At 39.9% G+C, this 24,019-nt stretch overlaps 1 protein-coding gene across 1 annotated transcript; it reads right to left on the bottom strand.

The window, feature by feature from the left end:
- Positions 1-1,668: 1,668 nt before the first annotated feature.
- Positions 1,669-20,695, bottom strand: LOC120021241 (protein mono-ADP-ribosyltransferase PARP3-like). The gene is made up of 9 exons (XM_038964913.1): positions 20,501-20,695; positions 16,633-16,758; positions 16,291-16,473; positions 16,008-16,146; positions 15,261-15,487; positions 14,909-15,067; positions 11,112-11,198; positions 10,683-10,866; positions 1,669-1,838 (listed from the first exon to the last, which is right to left on the bottom strand). The coding sequence occupies exons 1-9, from the start codon at positions 20,693-20,695 to the stop codon at positions 1,669-1,671; spliced, it is 1,470 nt and encodes a 489-aa protein (XP_038820841.1).
- Positions 20,696-24,019: the final 3,324 nt, after the last annotated feature.

Below are 24,019 nucleotides of genomic sequence, written 5' to 3'. Positions count from 1 at the left end.
TAAACCATCTAGTGTTCAGCGAAATAACAAGCAAAAGCCATGATAGGGAGACATAGTGGAGTGGTAATGCGCATGCAAGCAGGTGCTCCTGAAGCCACTTGGGTACACTGCAGCATCCACTGAGAGGCTCTTGCTGCCAAGGAAATGCCTGACAGCTTGAAAGATGTTTTGGACACTACAGTGAAAATGTTTAACTTTGTTAAAGCAAGGCCCCTGAACTCTCGCAAATTTTCTGCTTTATGCAATGATATGGTCAGCGACCATGTAACGCTTTTACAACATACAGAAGTGCACTGGTTATCAAGGAGCAAAGTATTGACATGTTTTCTTTAAATGAGAGACGAGCATAAAGTTTTCTTTACTGACATTTACATTTACATTTAAGTCATTTAGCAGACGCTCTTATCCAGAGCGACTTAATTGTCACTTGTGTGACCGCTTGCATGATGACGAGTTTCTCACACGACTGGCCTATCTGGGTGATGTTTTTCCTCGCCTGAATGATTTGAATATAGGATTACAGGGACTCTCCGCAACTATATTCAATGTGCGGGACTAAATTGAGGCTATGATTAAGAAGCTGGAGGTCTTCTCTGTCTGCATTAACAAGGACAACACACAGGTCTTTCCATCATTGTATGATTTTTTTGTGTGCCAATTAACTCAAGCTTACGGACAATGTCAAATGTGATATAGCGAAGCACCTGAGTGAGCTGGGTGCGCAATTACGCAGGTACTTTCCAGAAACGGACGACACAAACAACTGGATTCGTTATCCCTTTCATGCCCTGCCTCCAGTCCACTTACTGATATCTGAACAAGAGAGCCTTATTGAAATTGCAACAAGCGGTTCTGTGAAAATTGAATTTAATCAGAAGCCACTGCCAGATTGTTGGATTGGGCTGCGCTCAGAGTTTCCTGCCTTGGAAAATTGCGCTGTTAAGACACTGATGCCCTTTGCAACCATGTACCTATGTGAGAGTGGATTCTCGGCCCTCACTAGCATGATAACTAAATACAGGCACAGACTGTGTGTGGGAAATGGTTTAAGACTGAGACTCTCTCCAATACAACCTAACATTGCATAGATATGTGCATCCTTTCAAGCACACCCTTCTCATTAACCTGTGGTGAGTTATTCACAATTTTTGATGAACAAATAAAGTTTATATGTACAGTAAGATGGCTAAATAAAAAGCAAAATTATTGATTATTATAATTATATTATTATTTGTGCCCTGGTCCAATAAGAGCTCTTTGTCACTTCCCACGAGCCGGGCTGTGACAAAAACACACTCAATCTTATGTTTAATAAATGTATTGTATAGTGTGTGTGTAGCAGGCTTACAATGATGGCAAAAAACAACATTTGAGAGTGTGCTGACCCTGGTGCTAGAGGGGGTACGCAGCTGGAGGTTAAATGTTTGAAGGGGTACGGGACAATTAAAAGTTTGGGAACCACTGCAATAGACCATGGAAGACTGTACACTCAAAGCCTGTTAGGATACTATAAAGGACAAGGCACAGAGTATATATATGATATTATAGGGAACTTTGGTTGGAAATTGCACACAGTGACAGAGGTGTCTATTAATAACAGAAACCTTAATTACTTGAATAATACCATCTCCTAAAATGCATAGGTGCCTCCTCTCTCCTTGTCTCCAGTTAAAACTTGAGCTCCAGCAGGTAGCGGATGCGACACTGGTTCTCCTTGTAGACTAGGTACTTGCTGTTGCGGAAGTAGCTGTCCTTGTACTGGGGCTGCTTGGTGGGTTTACCCTGAGGCACAGCTACCTGCTTACCATCCAGAGTCAGGAAGATGTCCTTGGACGGGTCTGAAACAATACAATGGTATTGACTACACAACCATACTGATGTCTTCTTCTGGATATCGTCTGACCATCTACCAGATGTTTAGAAATACAGTGACCACTTCATTAAAGTATACACGACTGTTCAAAAGTTTGGGGTCACTTAGAAATGTCCTTGTTTTTGAAAGAAAAGCAATTTTTTTGTCCATTAAAATAACATCAAATTGATATGAAATACAGTGTAGACATTGTTCATGTTGTAAATGACTACTGTAGCTGGAAACGGCTGATTTTTAATGGAATATCTACATAGGTGTACAGAGGCCCATTATCAGCAACCATCACTCCTGTGTTCCAATGGCACGTTGTGTTAGCTGATCCAAGTTTATCATTTTAAAAGGCTAATTGATCATTAGAAAACCCTTTTGCAATTATGTTAGCACAGCTGAAAACTGTTGTTGTTATTAAAGAAGCAATAAAACTGGCCTTCTTTAGACTAGTTGAGTATTTGGAGCATCAGCATTTGTGTGTTCGATTATAGGCTCAAAATGGCTAGAAACAAAGACCTTTCTTCTGAAACTTGTCAGTCTATTCTTGTTCTGAGAAAGGAAGGCTATGCCATGCGAGAAATTGCAAAGAAACTGAAGATCTCGTACAATGCTGTGTACTACTCCCATCACAGAAAAGCACAAACTGGCCCTAACCAGAATAGAAAGAGTGGGAGGCCCCGGTGCACAACTGAGCAAGAGGACAAGTACATTAGAGTGTCTAGTTTGAGAAACAGACGCCTCACAAGTCCTCAACTGGCAGCTTCATTAAATAGTACCCGCAAAACACCGGTCTCAACGTCAACAGTGAAGTGCGACTCCGGGATGCTGGCCTTCTAGGCAGAGTTCCACTGTCCAGTGTCTGTGTTCTTTTGCCCATCTTAATCTTTTCTTTTTATTGGCCAGTCTGAGATATGGCTTTTTCTTTGCAACTCTGCCTAGAAGGCCAGCATCCCGGAGTCACCTCTTCATTGTTGATATTGAGACTGGTGTTTTGCGGGTACTATTTAATGAGCTGCCAGTTGAGGACTTGTGAGGCGTCTGTTTCTCAAACTAGACACTCTAATGTACTTGTCCTCTTGCTCAGTTGTCCCCCGGGGCCTCCCACTCTTTCTATTCTGGTTAGAGCCAGTTTGTGCTGTTCTGTGAAGGGAGTAGTACACAGCATTGTACGAGATCTTCAGTTTCTTTGCAATTTCTCGCATGGAATAGCCTTCACTTCTCAGAACAAGAATAGACTGACGAGTTTCAGAAGAAAGGTCTTTGTTTCTAGCCATTTTGAGCCTATTTGGTTAGGTCTGACGTATGACGTAAAGGTAACGTAAGGGTAATGGCGGACTGAAGGGATTTATGTAGAGCACCTCAAGATAAAACATAATATTCGAAATATCTGCTAAATTAGACTAAAATATTAGCACTACTTAATCTGGTGAGTGATAACCTTCAATCTGGACAATAACACAAAACAAATCCTAAAACTAGAGACATTTATCGACAAATATTACGAAAACAGGCAACAACCAAACATGACGGAGAGTAAGACAGGGGAACCGATTACAAAACGAAAACGTGACTCTTCTACAGACACTGATGATTTAATATTCTCACCACCGGGAATGGTAAAGGTCGAAACCGATCTGTTAAAATCAATAAATGACAAACTGGGTATACTTGAATTAGTTAGTAAGGATATAAAAGAGTTGAAGGCAAGCCTAGAGATGAGTGATGAAAAAGCTGCGACATTGGAGAAGCAAACACACGCGCTAAAAGGGACAGTCAATAAGATTGAAACCGAAATGAATGGAATTAAAAAGGAGAACACCGTTCTGAAAGAAACCTTACTGGACATACAAACAAGATCCATGAGAGAGAATTTGGTACTTACAGGTATCCAAGAAAAAGAAGGAGAAGTTCCTGAATCTATAGTTAGAGAGTTCCTCCTTACAACGCTTCAGATTCCACGCGAAGTTATCGACAAAATCCAACTTGAACGCGTTCACCGCTTCGGACAGAGAGGGCAGAGGTACGAACGCCCAATCGTTGCCAAATTTGCTTCATTTAAAGATAAAATAATGGTTAAAAGCCTGGGTAAAAGACTTGCTGGGACCAAAATTGGCATGAATGATCAGTTTCCGAAGGAAATTGCAGAACGGCGCAAAGTTCTGTATCCAATTTTCAAAGAAAATAGATTAAAAGCAAAACGAGTAGCTCTCGTCGTTGATAAACTATATATTGATAACCAGTTGTTCAGAGACACAAAGACTACTCCATGGTTATTTTAAAAATTACAAAGTTCTCATAGACGAGGGAAATAAACACAATTCAAGCCCGGTTACTGATTGTAACAATACAATAAAAAATATAGCTTTTCTATAAATCTTCACATATAACTAATTGAACACACAAGCACTAATTCAACATAGTGAAGATAAAAACTAAGTAAACAGAAGGCACAGTATGTGTGGATGGTATGGTTTGTGTTTATTTTTTATTTTATTTGTTATGTTTGGAAAGTTGAGTGAGTGAGTAATGAAATGGTTGCATATCCCAGAGCCAATGTATTGCTGTGAGCCGGGTATGAGAGGGCTTTCAATGTTGTTAAGATGATGGATATACTTTTATAATGAATTATACGTCTTATTTATTTATTGTCCTATCATGGAGAACTACATTTTTTATTTATTTTTTTATAAATTATATCTAATTATTTATTATCCTATTTTAATGGTACGGTCCATGGCACTATACCCTAGACACCCACCTGAATGACCCAGATACTAAGGAGAAGTCCCTAACTGTTATATGTGCCCGCTGTAAGCGGTCTGTATGCAGCTAAAATGAGGTCAGAGACCAAGAGCAGCACTGCCCCCTCAAGATTCTGAGCCTGCTTGGCAGGGTTGGTCCTGCAAAGCCAAAGCCCCATAAAGGGAGAGCATAATATACAAGGAAATTCTCAAAGCTGCTAATGAGAACCATGACGACCTTGTACCTAGCCGGTGGGGATTCCGGTGGGGTGCCCCCACCCAGGCAGTGGCAGTGCTGGCAACACTAGCTGCAGTAACCCATGGGGAGGGGGTCACACTCGGACATTCAGAGAGGGGGTATATTATTGTGGCCCTGGCGGCACAAAATCAAAGTCGGACTGCATGGAGATGCGTGGGGACATGGTCATGACGGGTGGCCGTATTGTGGGTGTTTCAGGAATAAGGTGTACATTTGACCTCCATTATCTAGGATATGACAATGGTAAATAAATCTCTCAATTTTTGCTATTTTTTTTGTGCGGTCTTGCAGGCCTTCTCATGCAGCTGCAACTGCAAGTGCATTTGTAAATCATGACCCATCTTGAGTTGGGCTCTGGGATGGTGCAATTGTTGAGAAAGTGAGCTTATGGTTGTGTGGGGGTAAGGGCTGAGTGTGTGTGGGTGTATGTGTGTATCCCACAACTGTTGCGAAGGAAGAAGTAAAAGATGTTAGGGACAATAGAGGATGATCCACAGATATATATAATACAAATCGAGGTGAGGGCAATGGAAATGCATATGGTAATTGATCTTCTTCAATTCGGTAAATGGCACTGTATGCTCTTTTCAAAGAATGGATCCCAGTCGGTTCAGGGCTATGGGATACAGGGGGTCGAGGGTGGTCTACCGGGCATTGGGATGACAAGCCATCTCGAGATGAGGCCTTTTAGCGGGTGGAATAGTAGGGACCAATTGGAGGTTTACTTAGTAGAAATGCAAATATCATGGTACAACTATATAGACACTCAATCATTATGTTACTTTTTAATAGTACGTTTACAAAAATATATTCTGATTAAAAGAATGAAAGGTGTGTCTCATTATGGTAAGTGGTGAAATAAGTATAGCCAGTTACAATTGTAATGGCTTAGCAGATAATAAGAAAAGACGATCAGTATTTACCTGGCTAAAAGAGAAGGATTATAATATCTATTGTTTACAGGAAACCCATTCAACAGTTTTAGATGAAGTTTTGTGGAAAAAGAACTGGGGGGGCAAAATATATTTCTCCCATGGGCAAAGAAATTCAAAAGGGGTGATGGTTTTAATTAACAATAATTTTGATCCAAATGTGCAAATTGTCCAAACAGATCCTCAAGGTAGATGGATTATTTTAAATATGTTATTGGACAATAAACAAATATGGCTTGTTAACCTATACGGTCCGAATAATGATGATCCAAGCTTCTTTGAAAATATATATAAGAATTTATCAACTCTACAAGCAACACTAGACTCTATTATTATAGTGGGAGATTTTAATACGGTCTTAAATACCTCTATAGACCGGAAAGGAAATCACACTACAAACTATCACCCTCAGGCACTTAAGGAAATCATGAATGTCATGGATATATTGGAATTAGTGGATATATGGAGACTTAAATACCCTGATTTAGTGAGATATACATGGCGGAGGCTGAATCAAGCTAGTCGTATTGACTACTTTCTTATACCATTCTCTCTGGCACCAAAAGTTAAAAAAGTGTTGATAGGGGACAGAATGCGGTCGGATCATCACATAATTGGCATATATATTTCTCTTACAGAATTTCCACGTGGGCGAGGATATTGGAAATTTAATCAAAGTCTACTAGATGATAAATTGTTTAGAACTAGGACAGAAGATTTTATAACTGACTTTTTCAGACATAACATAGGTACAGCAGATCCCCTTATTGTATGGGACACTTTTAAGTGTGCCTTTAGAGGCCATGCAATTCAGTACTCATCTATAAAACAAAGGGAATTTAGATCAAAAGAGTCCATATTAACAAAGGAAATTGAAGGACTAACAGTACAGTTAGATAGCAATAAAAACAGTACCATAGAGGCACAGAATAAGTTAGAGGAAAAACAAAAAGAAATGGAGGAACTTATTCAAGAAAGATCCAGTGTAATATATTATAAAAATAAAGCGAACTGGATGGAATATGGGGAAAAATGCACCAAATTCTTTTTCAATCTTCAATATAGAAATGCTACCAAAAAAAATGTATTAAAACTTGTTACAAATGATGGAGTCACGCATGATTCACCAAATGATATTTTGAAAGAGGAAGTAAAGTACTTTAAGAATATGTTTTCGTTTCAGGCTCCTCCATCTCCACTAACTGAAACTAATTGTATGGATTTTTTTCCTATTAATAATGTAAAATTAACATCTGTACAGAAAGACTCATGTGAAGGCCAAATTACAGAGGAGGAACTGCTTGATGCAATTGGGGCCTTTAAGGATGGGAAAACTCCAGGGCTGGATGGCATACCAGTGGAAGTATACAAAACTTTTTTGATATACTCAAAGGACCATTATTAGCTTGTTTTAACCACTCCTATATAAATGGTAGATTATCAGACATGCAACAAGAAGGTCTGATATCGTTATTACTGAAACAGGACCCAAGTGGTATATATAAAGATCCAGTCCAATTAAAAAATTGGAGACCTCTTACACTTCAGTGTTGTGATGCAAAAATCCTAGCAAAATGCTTGGCGCATAGAATAAAAAAAGTTTTGTCAGATATTATTCATCCTAATCAGACAGGTTTTTTACATGGACGATACATTGGAGATAATATAAGGCAAGTACTGGAAACAATAGAACACTATGAAATATCGGGGACACCAGGTCTGGTTTTCATAGCTGATTTTGAAAAGGCTTTTGATAAAGTACGACTGGAGTTTATATATAAATGCCTAGAATATTTCAATTTTGGGGAATCTCTTATAAAATGGGTTAAAATTATGTATAGTAACCCTAGGTGTAAAATAGTAAATAATGGCTACATCTCAGAAAGTTTTAAACTATCTAGAGGAGTAAAACAAGGTTGTCCACTATCGGCATATCTATTTATTATTGCCATCGAAATGTTAGCTGTTAAAATTAGATCAAACATTAATATTAATGGATTAGAAATCCGTGGCTTAAAAACTAAGGTGTCATTGTACGCTGATGATTCATGTTTTCTTTTAAAACCACAACTAGAGTCTCTCCACGGCCTCATAGAGGATCTAGATACCTTTGCTATCCTCTCTGGATTAAAACCAAATTATGATAAATGTACCATATTACGTATTGGATCACTAAAAAATACACATTTTATATTGCCATGTAGTTTACCAATTAAATGGTCTGACGGAGATGTGGACATACTCGGTATAAAAATCCCAAAAGAAAGAAATGATCTCACTCCAATAAATTTTTATAGAAAGTTAGCAAAAATAGATAAGATCTTGCTACCATGGAAAGGAAAATACTTGTCTATTTGTGGAAAAATCACCCTGATTAACTCTTTAGTCATATCACAGTTTACCTATTTGCTTATGGTTTTGCCTACACCTAGTGACCTGCTTTTTAAATTATATGAACAAAAAATATTCCATTTTATTTGGAACGGCAAGCCAGATAAAATTAAAAGGGCCTATTTATATAACGAATATGAATTCGGAGGGCAGAAATTATTAAATATTAAAGCATTAGACCTCTCACTAAAGGCATCAGTCATACAAAAGTTATACTTAAATCCAAACTGGTTCTCTAGTAAATTGGTACGAATGTCTCATCCTATGTTCAAGAAGGGCCTTTTTCCCTTTATTCAGATTACACCTGCTCACTTTCGGTTGTTTGAAAAGGAAATAATCTCCAAAATATCCTTATTTTTTAAACAAGCCTTAGAAAGTTGGTTGCAATTTCAGTTTAATCCACCTGAAAGGACGGAACAAATAGTACAACAAATATTGTGGTTAAATTCAAATATAGTAATTGATAAAAAAACTGTATTTATCGAAGAAATGTTTAAAAAAGGTATAATTTTTGTGAATGATATCATAAATAGGACTGGTGGAGTTATGTCACACATGCAGCTAACACAGACATATGGAAATGTCTGCTCTACCCAAAATTACAACCAATTAATTGCAGCATTACCACAAAAATGGAAGAGGCAAGTAGAAGGGGAAAAAAGTAAGGAACTTGTATGTCGGCCCTGTATTAAAGAACATAAATGGTTAAAGAAAAGTGTGATAAATAAAAACATATACCAATTTCATTTAAGGACCAAAAAACTGACAGCTGTGCCATATAAATTGCAAAATAGTTGGGAAGAGATTTTCGATGTACCCATTCCATGGCACATGGTTTATGAATTGATACGCAAAACAACGCCGGATTCAAAACTTCGAATTTTTCAATTTAAATTACTGTACAAAATTCTTGCAACTAATAGAATGTTATATATATGGGGTATACAATCTTCCCAGCTCTGCAGATTCTGTTGTGAGGAGGCAGAGTCATTAGATCATTTATTTTGGTATTGTCCATATGTAGCTCGTTTTTGGTCACAGGTCCAGGAATGGCTGAAGAATTGCAACATTTGCCTAGAACTAACGCTACAGATAGCAATACTGGGGGATTTGAAAAGCCATAGTCAATCAATCAATAATATAATTATTATTTTAGCAAAAATGTTTATTTTTAATTTACAATCTGTAGAAGCTATGAGAATAGGAAGGTTCAAATCTTTTGTGAAGCATCACAGCACAGTTGAAAAATATATGGCAAATAAAAATCCGAAATGGATGATGTTGGAAGATAGATGGGAAGGGTTGAGTGGAACTGAAGGGTGGGACTAATAACAAGATAAACAATGTAGGGCATACGGGATCTGTGAAATGTGTATAGGTGCGGAGCTTTTGTGAAATAGCAGTTACAAGTGGAAATAAAATTGGATGGACAACAGAAATAGAGGAAGGACTAAGAACAAACAAGAGAGAACTATTATAAAGTAGTCTGTGTGTAAAATAGGTATAAGATGTATAAATTGAAGGTAAAAGCAGAAGTGTTTATTAGTTTACTCCAATTGGGGGAGCGGTGGTAGGGTTGCGGGGAATAATAATAAAGGTATATTCTTTAAAAAAGTATGTATGTCTATATAGGTATGTGTATGTATATATGTATATATGTATGCATGCGTGTATGGATATATATATTTACCCAAAAAAATATGGGGGATTGGAAATGATGCAGACAATTACATTGGAAGCAACATTCTTTCCGCAATATTAAGCTGATCCACCCCAATAAAAAAAAAAAAAAAAAAAAAAAAAAAAAATATGACCCCTCTCATGAACACATACAGTACCAGTCAAAAGTTTGGACACACCCACTCATTCCAGAGTTTTTTTAAATTTATACTATTTTCTACATTGTAGAATGATAGTGAAGTCATCAAAACTATGAAACAACACATATGGAGTCATGTAGTAACCAAAAAAGTGTTGAGTGGCCCAGCCAGAGCCCGAACATCTCTGGAGAGACCTGAAAATAGCTGTGCAGCAACGCTTCCCATCCAACCTGACAGAGCTTGATAGGATCTGCAGAGAAGAATGGGAGAACCTCCCCGAATACAGGTGTGCCAAGCTTGTAGCGTCATACCCAAGAAGACGCGAGGCTGTAATAGCTGCTTCGACAAGTACATTTACATTTAAGTCATTTAGCAGACGCTCTTATCCAGAGCGACTTACAAATTGGAAAGTTCATACATATTCATCCTGGTCCCCCCGTGGGAATTGAACCCTGGTCCCCCCGTGGGAATTGAACCCACAACCCTGGCGTTGCAAGCACCATGCTCTACCAACTGAGCCACACGGGACCTACTGAGCCACACGGAAGTACTGAGTAAAGGGTCTGAATACGTATGTAAATGTATTATTTAAGTTTTTCACTTAACAAAATGTGAAGAAAGTCAAGGGGTCTGAATAGTTTCCAAATGCACTATAACGCAGGGGTAGAACCTCACCGTAATTAGCAGAGTTGCTGATCTCCGAAGCAAAGTAGATGCCCTTGCCTACGCAGCCCCCTGACTGGGGCATGAAGTGACTATATAGGCCACCGTTCAAGATGACCGCAACCATTGCCACGTTGGTGCCGTGCCACAGCAGACGCCGGTTCTCCAGGTTGTCATTCTCCCTGAACCGCTCCGCCTGCCGAAAACAATGCCCACACACAGATATGCAGATAGGAGAACAGAATCCTTGACCTGACGCACACAAACATATTCACTATAATAGAGGAACCTGTGTGTACATTTAAGCCCAAAAAATAAGAGATTCTCAACTTCATTACAACAATCAAGCTCACAACAAATAAGTAATGAATCAATACAAATTAATTCTGTATTACATGCTAACATTATTTTGATGAAGTAGTTGTGTCATGTGTTACCCACCTCAGTCTCACTCTCTACCTCCCAGATATCTATAATCTTTGGCTGGCTGTGGCTATCTGCAGTGGCCTTCAGGTATTTCTCAATTACCTTTAAATTAGACAAGAACGAAAATACAATGGATACTCAACAATTACTTTCGACTACAGAGAAGAATATTGTATATCATTTTGTCTCAGTAAACAGTCGCCTATATTGCATTTATGTTACAAAATATGACCAAATCAAATCAAATTTTATTAGTCACATGCGCCAAATACAACAGTGAAATGCTTACTCACAAGCCCCCAAACAACAATGCAGTTTAAAAAATATGAATAAGAAATAAAAGTAACTAGTAGTTAAACAGCAGCAGTAAAATAACAATAGCGAGACTATATACAAGGGGTACCGGTACAGAGTCAATGTGCGGGGGCACCGGTTAGTCAAGGTAACTGAGGTAATATGTACATGTAGGTAGAGTTATTAAAGTGACTATGCATAGATAATAATAGAGTAGCAGTGGCGTAAAAGGGGGGGGGGGGGGCGGGGCAATGCAAATGGTCTGGGTAGGCATTTGATTAGATGTTCAGGAGTATTATGGCTTGGGGGTAGATGCTGTTTAGCAGCCACTTGGACCTAGACTTGGCGCTCTGGTACCGCTTGCCATGCGGTAGCAAAGAGAACAGGCTATGACTAGGGTGGTTGGAGTCTTTGACAATTTTTAGGGCCTTCCTCTGACACCGCCTGGGATAGATGTCCTAGACGGCAGGAAGCTTGGCCCCAGTGATGTACTGGGCCATACGCACTACCCTCTGTTGTGCCTTGAAGTCGGAGGCTGAGCAGTTGTCATACCAGGTAGTGATGCAACCAGTCAGGATGCTCTCGATGGTGCAGTTGTAGAACCTCTTAGTCCTGTATTGCCGCTTTGCCTGTTTGATGGTACGTCGGAAGGCATAGCGGGATTTCTTATAAGCTTCCGGGTTAGAGTCCTGCTCCTTGAAAGCGGCAGCTCTAGCCTTTAACTCAGTGCAGATGTTGCCCGTTGTTGGAATCGACTAAACTTTGAACATTGAGATATTAAATAAATGATAGACAAAGCCTTGAATAGAAAGAGTTTGTAAAAAGCCAGAAGGCTTTGGAATGTGTTTGATGGAGGAGAGGAGAGTGATGTGTTGATATAGGGAAGACAGATGGATATCTGTGGATCAGGAGGTGAGGGGTGAGGTCAGTTCCCCTTAACTTATTCGGGGTAGGGGGCAGCATTTTCACTTTTGGATAAACAGCATGCCCAAATTCAACTGCCTGCTACTCATCCCCAGAATATAAGATATGCATATTATTAGTAGATTTGGATAGAACACACTCTGACGTTTCTAAAACGGTTTGAATCATGTCTGTGAGTATAACAGAACTTATGTAGCAGGCAAAACCCTGAGGACAATCCATTCAGAATCTTTTTTTTTTTAGGTCACTGTCTTTTCAATGAGGTTTCATTGGGACACCAGATTTCTACGGGACTTGTTTGCAGTTCCTACCGCTTCCACTGGATGTCACCAGTCTTTGGAAATTGGTTGAGGTTTTTCCTTTGTGTAATGAAGAAGTACGGCCATCTTAAATGAGGGTCACTTGAAGTAAATTGTTTGAGAGAGGGACATTACCAGAAAAGTTGCGTCAGTTTGTTTTCTTTTTGTATTGAACACAGATCATCCCGTCTCCAATTTGATTGATTATTAACGTTTAAAAATACCTAACGTTGTATTACAAAAGTAGTTTGAAATGTTTTGGTAAAGTTTACATGTAACTTTTGATATATTTTGTAGTGATATTTTGCAAGTTGGAAGCTGTGTTTTTCTGGATGAAACGCGCCAAATAAATTGACATTTTGGATATATATCGACGGAATTAATCGAACAAAAGGACCATTTGTGATGTTTATGGGACATATTGGAGTGCCAACAAAAGAAGTTAGTCAAAGGTAAGGCATGAATTATATTTTTATTTCTGTGTTTTGTGTCGTGCCTGCAGTGTTGAAATATGCTACTCTCTTTGTTTACTGTTGTGCTATCATCAGATAATAGCATCTTATGCTTTTGCCGAAAAGCCTTTTTAAAATCTGACATGTTGGCTGGATTCATAACGAGTGTAGCTTTAATTTGGTATCTTACATGTGTGATTTAATGAAAGTTTGATTTTTTTATAATTTTATTTGAATATGGCACTCTGTATTTTCCCTGGCTATTGGCCATGTGGGACGATTGCGTCCCACCTACCCCAGAGAGGTTAAGGGAGTCATCAGGGTTGCTATCTGATTACCTTCTTTCCTGTGGAGCCACAAACTGTAAAGAGGAGGAGTGTCTTAAGTAGGATGCATATAAACTGTGATGGCTGAAATGTTTAGCGGTCTGATATCAGCTGTACAGAACCTTTGGGAAAGATTAAACCTGGTTAAAGCTTCTCTAGTGTCCGTGAGTTATTTACTCTGAAAAATAAGAACCTAACACCGTAATCCATGGCTTCTGGTTGGGGTATGTACTTACGGTCACTGTGGGGACGACGTCTTCGATGCACTTATTGATGAAGCCAATGACTGATGTGGTGTACTCCTCAATTCCATAGGAAGAATCCCGGAACATATTAGAGTCTGTGCTAGCAAAACAGTCCTGTAGCTTAGCATCTGCTTCATCTGACCACTTTTTTATTGATCGAGTCACTTAAATTTTTACTTGTAAGCAGGAATCAGGATAATAGAATTATGGTCAGATTTGCCAAATGGAGGGCGAGGGAGAGCTTTGTATGCGTCTCTGTGCGTGGAGTAAAGGTGGTCTAGAGTTTCTTTCCCTCTGGTTGCACATTTAACATTTTATGCGGATAGAAATTTGGTAAAACAGATTTAAGTTTCCCTGCATTAATGTCCCCTGCCATTAGGAGTGCCGCCTCTGGATGAGCGGTTTCCTGTTTGCTTATGGCGGAATACAGCTCATTGAGTGCGGTCTCAGTGCCAGCATCGGTCTGTGCTGGTATGTAGACAGCTACAAAAAATATAGATGAAAACTCTCTAGATAGATAGTGTGGTCTACAGCTTATCATAAGATACTCCACCTCAAGCGTGCAAAACCTCGAGACTTCCTTAGATATCGTGTTGTTTACATGTTTGAATAGTCCGCCACCCCTTGTCTTACCAGACGTTCTTACCTGCCGATACAGCGTTTAACCAGCCAGCTGTATGTTGATAATGTCGTCGTTCAGCCACGACTCCGTGAAGCGTAAGATATTACAGTTTTTAATGTCCCGTTGGTAGTTTAATCTTCCTCGTAGGTCATCGATTTTATTTTCCAATGATTGCACGTTAGCTAGTAGAACGGAAGGCAGGGGGGGTTTATTCGATCGCCTACAAATTCTCAGAAGGCAGCCCGACCTCTGTCCTCTTTTTCGCTGTTGTCTCTTCAAGCAAATGCCGGGATTTGGGCCTGTTCCTGGGAAAGCAGTATGTCGTTCACGTCGGGCTCGTCGGACTCGTTAAAGGAAAAAAAGCTTCTGCCAGTTCGTAGTGAGTAATCGCTGTTCTGATGTCCAGAAGTTATTTTCGGTCATAAGAGACAGTAGCACCAACTTTATGTATAACATAAGTAAAAAAACAAGTTACAAATAACGCAAAAAAACAAACATAAAACGGTTAGGAGCACGTAAAACGTCAGCCATCTTCTCCGGCGCCGTCTTACAATCAGTATCACTAAAGATTTGTATGACTATGATTTTTACATCTACAACAATACAGCCGTGTTTATATAAAATTAAACTTCCAATAGAGGCCACAGTACCTTGAATTCCTGTGTTTCTCTTTCTAGTAGACAGAGTTTGCAGTTGAGAGACAGATATTTCTGGTCCAGTGAATGAAGTACTTTCTCCACCTCCATCAGCTCCTGGGTCTTCTCAGTCTCAGCCTTCAGGTTCTGGGCTATCTCTATATCAGCCAGCACCTGCAGGGAGCAGCAGAAGGAGGAAGAGATGGGACCAGGCCTGGAAAAAACGACTCATGATTACGGCCAGGAGTTTTACCTATTACCAAAACGCTGGGTCTTTGTAGGCTATAAAAAAAACTTTTGGCCCTAAATAGTACTGACCAATATCAATGTCATTCCACAAAGTACAAGTTGATTAAGTAGACCTCACCAGAAGCATCTCCTTCTTCTTCTCTATGATCTCAGAGCTGTCGATGACCGGGGGCCTATTGCGTCCAAAGATGTGTGGGATGGTGGTGAAGAACTTGGAGGAGAGCTCCTCCAGTTTGTTCCTGCTGGTCTGGCTGGCGTTCATAGCTCCCTCAATCTCCTCCAGCACTTTAAAGCCCTTGGCGATCTGCAGCTTGCTCAGCTTCCCCAGGGGTATCTTCTTTATGTCTGGTGGTCCAACAACCAGGGAAGAGATGATGATTATACACATATTACCACTCTGAGTTCACATGTTAGATACGTTTTATATAGCTCTATGTTGACTGCTAACCTCTACATTGGTCAATGTGGTTGTTGGGGAACTCGCAATACAGCTGAATAAGCTTCGGTCCAAATCAATCAATTGTACAGTCAGGCTCCATTTACATTATTGATCAGGCAGACTGGGTTTTATATGGATTAGACATTTATCTCCAGATCGCCAGGCTTTACCCTCTACTTAAATGACTCTAGTTAATTATTTAGGATACCTCTTTGATCACAGACTTCAGTTTAACAGCCAAGTACTGTATATAATTCCACTGAGAGTAGAATACAGTACAACAAGCAGTCCAGTCAAACATGAATGTTACTTAATAGAACATGTGTACATAGACAGACCCCACCCAGGCTTGATGACTGAGGAACAGAGGATTGTTTCAGTGCTGTAGCGGTAAAGGTGGTGTGTTGGACTAATATTGACACCCACCCAGGGTCATGCACTCCATGGTCTTTTGGAACATGTCGTTGCTAAAAATGAGATGGATGAGCTTCTGTGTGGGGTTATTCAGGGTGCAAGGCAGAATGTTTTGGGGCCCCTTGACAATCTTCCCATCAACATTGTCCACCTGCAAAAACCAGACGAGAGCATGCTATAGAGAGATAACAAATTGACACAGCAAAGCAATAATGAGTGAGAGTCAAAGTTGCAGTCTGACTACATATCTATCAGAGTCCTTAGCAGTACTTAGTCCCTAGCACACCACCGTTACCTTGACCTCTACATCCTGGCCTCCATCCACCTTTATCAGGGTGTACTTCCCCGGGCGAGACACAAAGTTGTCTCGCTCCTTCCAGCTGTTCTTCGTCTTGGCTTTGAACATCTTCTCAAAGTCTTTGATGGCTTTGTCTGGGCTGACATAGGGGTCTGATAGTTTTGACTGGCCTGTTTCCCCCTGTAGGTGAGGAGAGAGGATTTCGTGCTTCAATCCTAGATGCTCAACAGATTAATAGTTTAGTATATTAACATAATCAACAAAAAAATTGATTTACTACAGTTAACACAGGAATGTGTAGCAAACTACCATCTTGTCTTTGTCTGAAATTAAGCTTACCACTCTCCCCCATTTGGTCCAGCAGTAGTAACAGGCACCTTTATTCAACACTTGAATGACATAAAACTTATTGCTGTTATTTTCAATGTTGGTCTGATTCAGCATACAGTCATAATCTTCATACACCTGTGGGGGAGGAACATGATTTAAGTCACGTTGGCGCATTACATTTTATTAGACAGTCTTATCAAGAGCAACTTACAGGAGCAATTAGGGTTAAGTGACGTACTCAAGTACACGTCGTAAGATTTTTCACCTTGACGGCTCGGGGATATGAACCAGCGGCCTTATGGTTACAGCCCGACACTCTTAACCGCTAGGCTACCTGACTACCCGAAAAATACCTATAGCTAGTGACAGTTTCTCAGAATCTGCTACATATGAATGAGTACATTGGTACATTGGTCTTTTGAAACCGCTATAAGTGTATGCAGCATATACAGTCCAGGAGATATAAGTGACTTCACACACTCATTACAACGGAGCAAAGTGTTTTATTTGTATTTATTAGGGATCCCCATTAGCTGTTGCCAAGACAGCAGAAACTATTCCTGGGGTCCAAATGCATTAAGACACTTACATCACACATAAAACAAAAGATAAAACAGTACATATAACATTATTACACCACTACATATCTACAATACAACATTTATAATACCACCATACAACAATATTATAATGTACGTATGTGTAGAGTGCGTGTGCTAGCGTGTGTGTGTATGCATGTATCTGTACCTGCGTGTGTGTGTCTCTTCACAGAACCCGCTGTTCCATAAGGTGTATTTAAAAAAAAATCTGATTCTACTGCTTGCATCAGATACCTGATGTGGAATAGAGGTCCATGTAGTCATGGCTCTATGTAGTACTGTGCACTTCCCATAGTCTGTTCTGGACTTGTGAAGAGACCTCTGGTGGCATGTCTTGTGGGGTATGCATGGCTGTCCGAGCTATGTGCCAGCAGTTTAAACAGACCGCTTGGTGCATTCAGCTTGTCAACACTTCAAACAAGTAGTGAAGAAGTCAATCTCTTGTCCACTTTGAGACATGAGATTTGTAATTGTAATTTTCCTGAGTCCCTCTTTGTGGCAGCTACCACACGACTGAACAGTTGTACAGGTGCGACAAAAGTAAGGCCTGTAGGACCTGCCTTGTTGATAGTGTTGTTAAGAAGGCAGAGCAGCAATTTATTATGGACAGACTTCTCCCCGTCTTAGCTACTGTTGTATCAACATGTTTTGACCGTGACAGTTTACAATCCATGGTTACTCCAAGCGGTGTAGTCACCTCAACTTGCTCTATTTCCACATTATTCATTACAAGATTTAGATGAGGTTTAGGGGTAGTGAATGATTTGTCCAAAATACAGTGCTTTTAGTTTTGAAATATTTAGGACAAATTTATTCCATGCCACCCATTCTGAAACTAACTGCTGCTCTTTGTTAAGTGGTGCGATCATTCCAGTCGCTGTAGTAGCTGACGTGTATAGTGTTGAGTCATCCGCATACATAGACACACTGGCCTTACTCAAAGCCAGTGGCATGTCATTAGCAAAGATTGAAAAAAGTAAGGGGCCTAGACAGCTGCCCTGGGGAATTCCTGATTCTACTTGGATTATGCTGGAGAGGTTTCCATTAAAGAACACCCTCTGTGTTCTGTTAGACAGGTAACTCTTTAACCACAATATAGCAGGAGGTGTAAAGCCATAACACATACATTTTTCCAGCAGCAGACTATGATTGGTAATGTCAAAAGCCGCACTGAAGTCTAACAAAACAGCCCACACAATCTTTTTATCATAAATTTCTCTCAGTCAATCATCAGTCATTTGTGTAAGTGCTGTGCTTGTTGAATGTCCTTCCCCATGAGAGTGCTGAAAGTCTGTTATCAATTTATTTACTGTAAAAATGTATTGTATCTGGTCAAACACCATTTTTTCCAAAAGTTTACTAAGGGTTAGTAACAGGCTGATTGGTCGGTTATTTGAGCCAGTAAAGGGGGCTTAATATTCTTAGATAGCAGAATGACTTTAGCTTCCCTCTGGGCCTGAGGGCACACACTTTCTAGTAGGCTTAGATTGAAGATATGGCAAGTAGGAGTGGCAATATCATCTACTATTATCCTCAAAAGTGTTCCATCCAAGTTGTCAGACCCCGGTGGCTTGTCATTGTTGATAGACAACAATACGTTTTTCACCTCTTCCACAGTCAATTTACGGAATTCAAAATAACAATGCTGGCTTTTCATAAGTCAATTATACTTGGATGTGTAGTGTTGGCATTTGTTGCTGGCATGTAATGGCTAAGTTTGATGAAAAAAATTATTAAAGTAGTTGGCCATATCAGTGGGTTTTGTTATGAATGAGCCATCTGATTCAATGAATAAAGGAGCTGAGTTTGCCATTTTGCCCAAAATGTAATTTAAGGTGCTCCAAAGCTTTTTATTATCATTCTTTATGTAATTTATCTTTGTTTCATAGAATAGTTTCTTCTTTTTATTCAGTTTAGTCACATGATTTCTCAATTTTCAGTAAGTTCGCCAATCGGTTGTGCAGCCACACTTATTTGCAATTTTTTTGCCTCAACATCTCAACCATACACATTTTTCAGTTCCTCATCAATCCAAGGGGATTTAACAGTTTCTACAGTCATTTTCTTAATGGGTGCATGCTTATTAGTAACTGGAATAAGCAATTTCATAAATGTGTCAAGAGCAGCGTCTGGTTGCTCCTCATTACACACCACAGACCAGCAAATATTGTTACATCGTTAGCATAGGAATCATAACAAAACTTATTGTCTGACCTCATGCACTATATTAGGCCCAGCCTTTTTACTTGAACTCTGTGAAGCATTTATTTGAGCTGCAATTTCTGAGGCTGGAAACTCCGATGAACTTATCCTCAACAGCAGAGGTAACTCTGGGTCTTCCATTCCTGTGGCAGTCCACATTAGAGCCAGTTTCATCATAGCGCTTGATGGATTTTGCAACTGCACTTGAAGAAACTTTCAAAGTTCTTGAAATTTTCCGTATTGACTGACCTTCATGTCTTAAAGAAATGATGGACTGTCGTTTCTCTTTGCTTATTTGAGCTGTTCTTGCCATATTATGGACTTGGTCTTTAACCAAATCGGGCTATCTTCTGTATACCACCCCTATCTTGTTACAACACAACTGATTGGCTCAAACGCATTAAAAAGGAAAGAAATTCCACAAATGAACTTTTAACAAGGCACACCTGTTAATTGAAATGCATTCCAGGTGACTAGCTCATGAAGCTGGTTGAGAGAATGCCAAGAGTGTGCAACGCTGTCATCAAGGCAAAGGGTGGCTACTTTGAAAAATCTAAAACAAAAATATATTCTGATTTGTTTAACACTTTTTGGTTAGTACATGATTCCATATGTGTTATTTCATAGTTTTGATGTCTTCACTATTATTCTACAATGTAGAAAATAGTAAAAATAAAGAAAAACCCTTGAATGAGTAGACGTGTCCAAACTTTTGACTGGTACTTGTATGTGATATTTATTTAAAAAAATGTTTATTAGCAAAAATGTCTAAACCTGTTTTTGGTTCATCATTATTGTGTATTGTATGTAGATTGATAAGGGAAAAAAAGATTTCATCCATTTTAGAATAAGGTTGTAACGTAACAAAATGTGGAAAAAGTCAAGGGGTCTGAATACTTTCTGAATTCACTGTATGTGGATGAAAGCATCTTCTAAATGACTAAAATGTAAAATAATGGCTCCACAGGAGGACATTTGAGATGAAACAGTACCCAATACATTTGTCTGATAGGTGGTACAGGCAGCCCAAGAAATTGTCTACTTTGTGCCTTGATATGACATGATGTCCAACTCACCTCCCCTGAATGCTGTTCTGACAGCAAGCATTGCTCATCAGCCTTACTTTTGTCCTTAACGTGTGGCCCTGCATCCTTCAGCGCCTCTATGGCAGAGGAAAAGGCATCCTTTGATGTGTCAGGCTCTTGCTTCACCTTATTTCCACCTGCTTCAGTGACTTTGGTGGAAGAGGCAGCACTTCTCTTTGGTGCCATCCTTTCTCTGTATCTCAAATCACTGCAAAAAAATAGATATGACATTATGAATCAACACACTAAAATGAAAGATTATGGATAATCTTCATGCACTTGAGTCAGCAGGTGCTTTTCACTTTATCCTTTTCACTTCATTGTCCAATGCCCACGGCAGTGATGTTTTGATGCAGCTAAGTGAGGGAATTGGGTACTTCTAGTATCAGAGATGTAGCAGCAGCAGACCCAGTAGAAGCAGCAAAGAGGCGCTCAAAGTTGAAGGGCCACGCGTTAAGGGCAAAAGTAAATTCATCAGTTATTCTGCGCTCTGGCACAATCAAACGAGAGTGCTCTGAAATCAGAGTAGATATCCAGAGCGAATTATGAAAGGACAATCTGACAACACTCTGAATTTACGAACGCCAAGTACGCACTCTGGCACATTGGTGGTTAATTTCTTTACTATCAAATGAGGAGAGACAAACTTATCACAAAAGTCAGAGTTATACTTAAACTACATCTTTAATCACTTATTAATAAGGGAGCAGGTCAATACAACGCACACATATAAAGTGAATGATTCAGTGCTCTACGATAATGATGGCTGGTCATGGCTGGTCGACAATTCACGCGCAGAGAGCCCCGAGACAAAAGTACAAAGGTATTTTATAGCCAAACTACACACCTTTCAACCTACATGACAAACAACAGATATATAGAATGGGTCACAAGGTTAAGATTTGTATGAAAGATACCTATAATACATAGCAGACAGTATCTGCTGTGTCAACAGTTTTCATTGTGTAGAGACCAGTGTCTGGCCCCATATAGAAAAGAAACATCAACTCATGCTCTGGAATGCTCTTTAGGTTTTATCACCCAAATGACATCGTAAATCTCCTGTCAGTGTTATCTCCCAGAGGCCCATCCTCAGTAGAACACACACAGAATAGTTAACAGAATACTCTATTCCGTTGCATAAAACAACCATTTGATGCAATAAAAGTATTATAACATAATCTTGCAATTTTCCACCACACACTCCAGATTGAATTTACGAACACACCCACAGTAGAAGCAGCAGATACAGTAGAAGCAGCAGACACAGACAAGCCCTGGCATGCATGTATATTCCCTGACATGGCAACGGATGCACTGAGGTGGTTGAGAGTGCTAACTAATCTGCTTGCTAGCTAGAGCAGCTGTCCTGGCTGGATTTCCATTTACAACCCCTCAGTAATATTTTAGCCAGGTAGTTAAATTAGCTTGGTGCAAAGTCCAATAACTTGATTGTGTGGGTGTGTGTAGCTGAACCAGCTAAACACCATTGCTAGCGAGAAGTTCACACACGAATAGTTATGAGGCTATGGATGTAGCTACAGCTGATACATTTGAAGCTATCTAAACAATTTGCCATCCTTCATCGACTTGCTACTTACCTTACAGAGCAGGTGATCGGCAGCTCGAGCTGTCACTGTCAGAAGTAGCATGAACACAAAATCTATCTTTGACAAACACACCTCTCACTGAGTGCCCCTTCCGCTTTTAAAGGAGCAGTTCACTATTTCACAACTGCATGTTGAATGGTTCCTCGCCCTGAAAGTAGTCTATGGGCCAGGAGAAACTCTAATCAATGGTTCAGTATTCATTAAATCAGCCACTACAAACTCTCAACCCTAATTTCAGGCTTTTCCCAACCCCTTCAAATTCAAAAAATAAATGCATTCAGGTGAGAAGTTGTGGGTGGGTAAATGTAGTTTGCCTTGATCCTGACTAGTCTCCCAGTCCCAGCCGCTGAAAAACATCCCCACAGCATGATGCTGCCACCACCATACTTCACCGTAGGGATGGTGCCAGGTTTCCTCCAGACGTGACACCTGGCATTCAGGCCAAAGAGTTCAATCTTGGTTTCATCAGACCAGAGAATCTTGTTTCTCATGTTCTGAGAGTCCTTTAGGTGCCTTTTACAGAGATGTCATGTGCCTTTTACTGAGGAGTGACTTCCGTCTGGCCACTCTACCATAAAGGCCTGATTGGTGGAGTGCTGCAGAGATGGTTGTCCTTCTGGAAGGTTCTCCAATCTCCACAGAGGAACTCTGGAGCTCTGTCAGAGCGACCATCAGGTTCTTGGTCACCTCCCTGACCAAGGCCTTTCTCCCTCGATTGCTCAGTTTGGCCGGGCAGCCAGCTCTAGGAAGAGTCTTGGTGGTTCTTCCATTTAAGAATGATGTAGGCCACTGTGTTCTTGGGGACATTCAATGCTGCAGAAATGTTTTGGTACCCTTCCCCAGATCTGTGCCTCAACACAATCCTGTCTCAAAGCTCTACGGACAATTCCTTTGACCTCATGGCTTGGTTTTTGCTCTGACATACACTGTCAACTGTGGGACCTTATACATACAGGTATGTGCCTTTCCATAGCAAATGGGTCTGAATACTTTTGTAAATAAAGTAGTTATGTTTTTGTTTTTAAATAGATTTGCAAAAATTGGGTATTGTCTCTAGATTGCTGAGGATTTAAAAAATATATATTTTAGAATAAGGCTGTAACATAACAAAATATGGAAAAAGTCAAGGGGTCTGAATACTTTCCGAAGGCACTGTATATACAGTCGTATGAAAAAGTTTGTGCACCCCTGACAATTTCCATGAATTCCGTTTATAAATAATTGGGTGTTTGGATCAGCAATTTCATTTTTATCTATCAAATAACTGATGGACACAGTAATATTTCAGTAGTGAAATTAGGTTTATTGGATTAACAGAAAATGTGCAATATGCATCAAAACAAAATTAGACATGTGCATAAATTTGGGCACCCCAATAGAAAAATCACATCAATATTTAGTAGAGCCTCCTTTTGCTAAAATAACAGCCTCTAGACGCTTCCCATAGCCTCTAATGAGTGTCTGGATTCTGGATGAAGGTATTTTGGACCATTCCAGTTCAGTTAGGTTTGATGGTTGCCGAGCATGGACAGCCCGCTTCAAATCATCCCACAGATTCTCAATGATATTCAGGTCTGGGGACTGGGATGGCCATTCCAGAACATTGTACTTGTTCCTCTGCATAAATGCCCGGGTAGATTTTGAGCAGTGTTTTGGGTCGTTGTCTTGTTGAAATATCCAGCGCCGGCGTAACTTCAACTTTGTGACTGATTCTTCAACATTATTCCCAAGAATCTGCTGATATTGAGTGGAATCCATGCGACCCTCAACTTTAAGATTCCCAGTACCGGCACTGGCCACACAGCCCCACAGCATGATGGAACCCCCACCAAATTTTACTGTGGGTAGCAAGTGTTTTTCTTGGAACACTATGTTCTTTTGCCGCCATGCATAACGTCCC

This window comes from Salvelinus namaycush, chromosome 2, assembly GCF_016432855.1.
Source record: "Salvelinus namaycush isolate Seneca chromosome 2, SaNama_1.0, whole genome shotgun sequence".
NCBI classification, from domain to species: Eukaryota; Metazoa; Chordata; class Actinopteri; order Salmoniformes; family Salmonidae; genus Salvelinus; species Salvelinus namaycush.
This window is presented reverse-complemented; position numbering and strand designations above follow the sequence as displayed.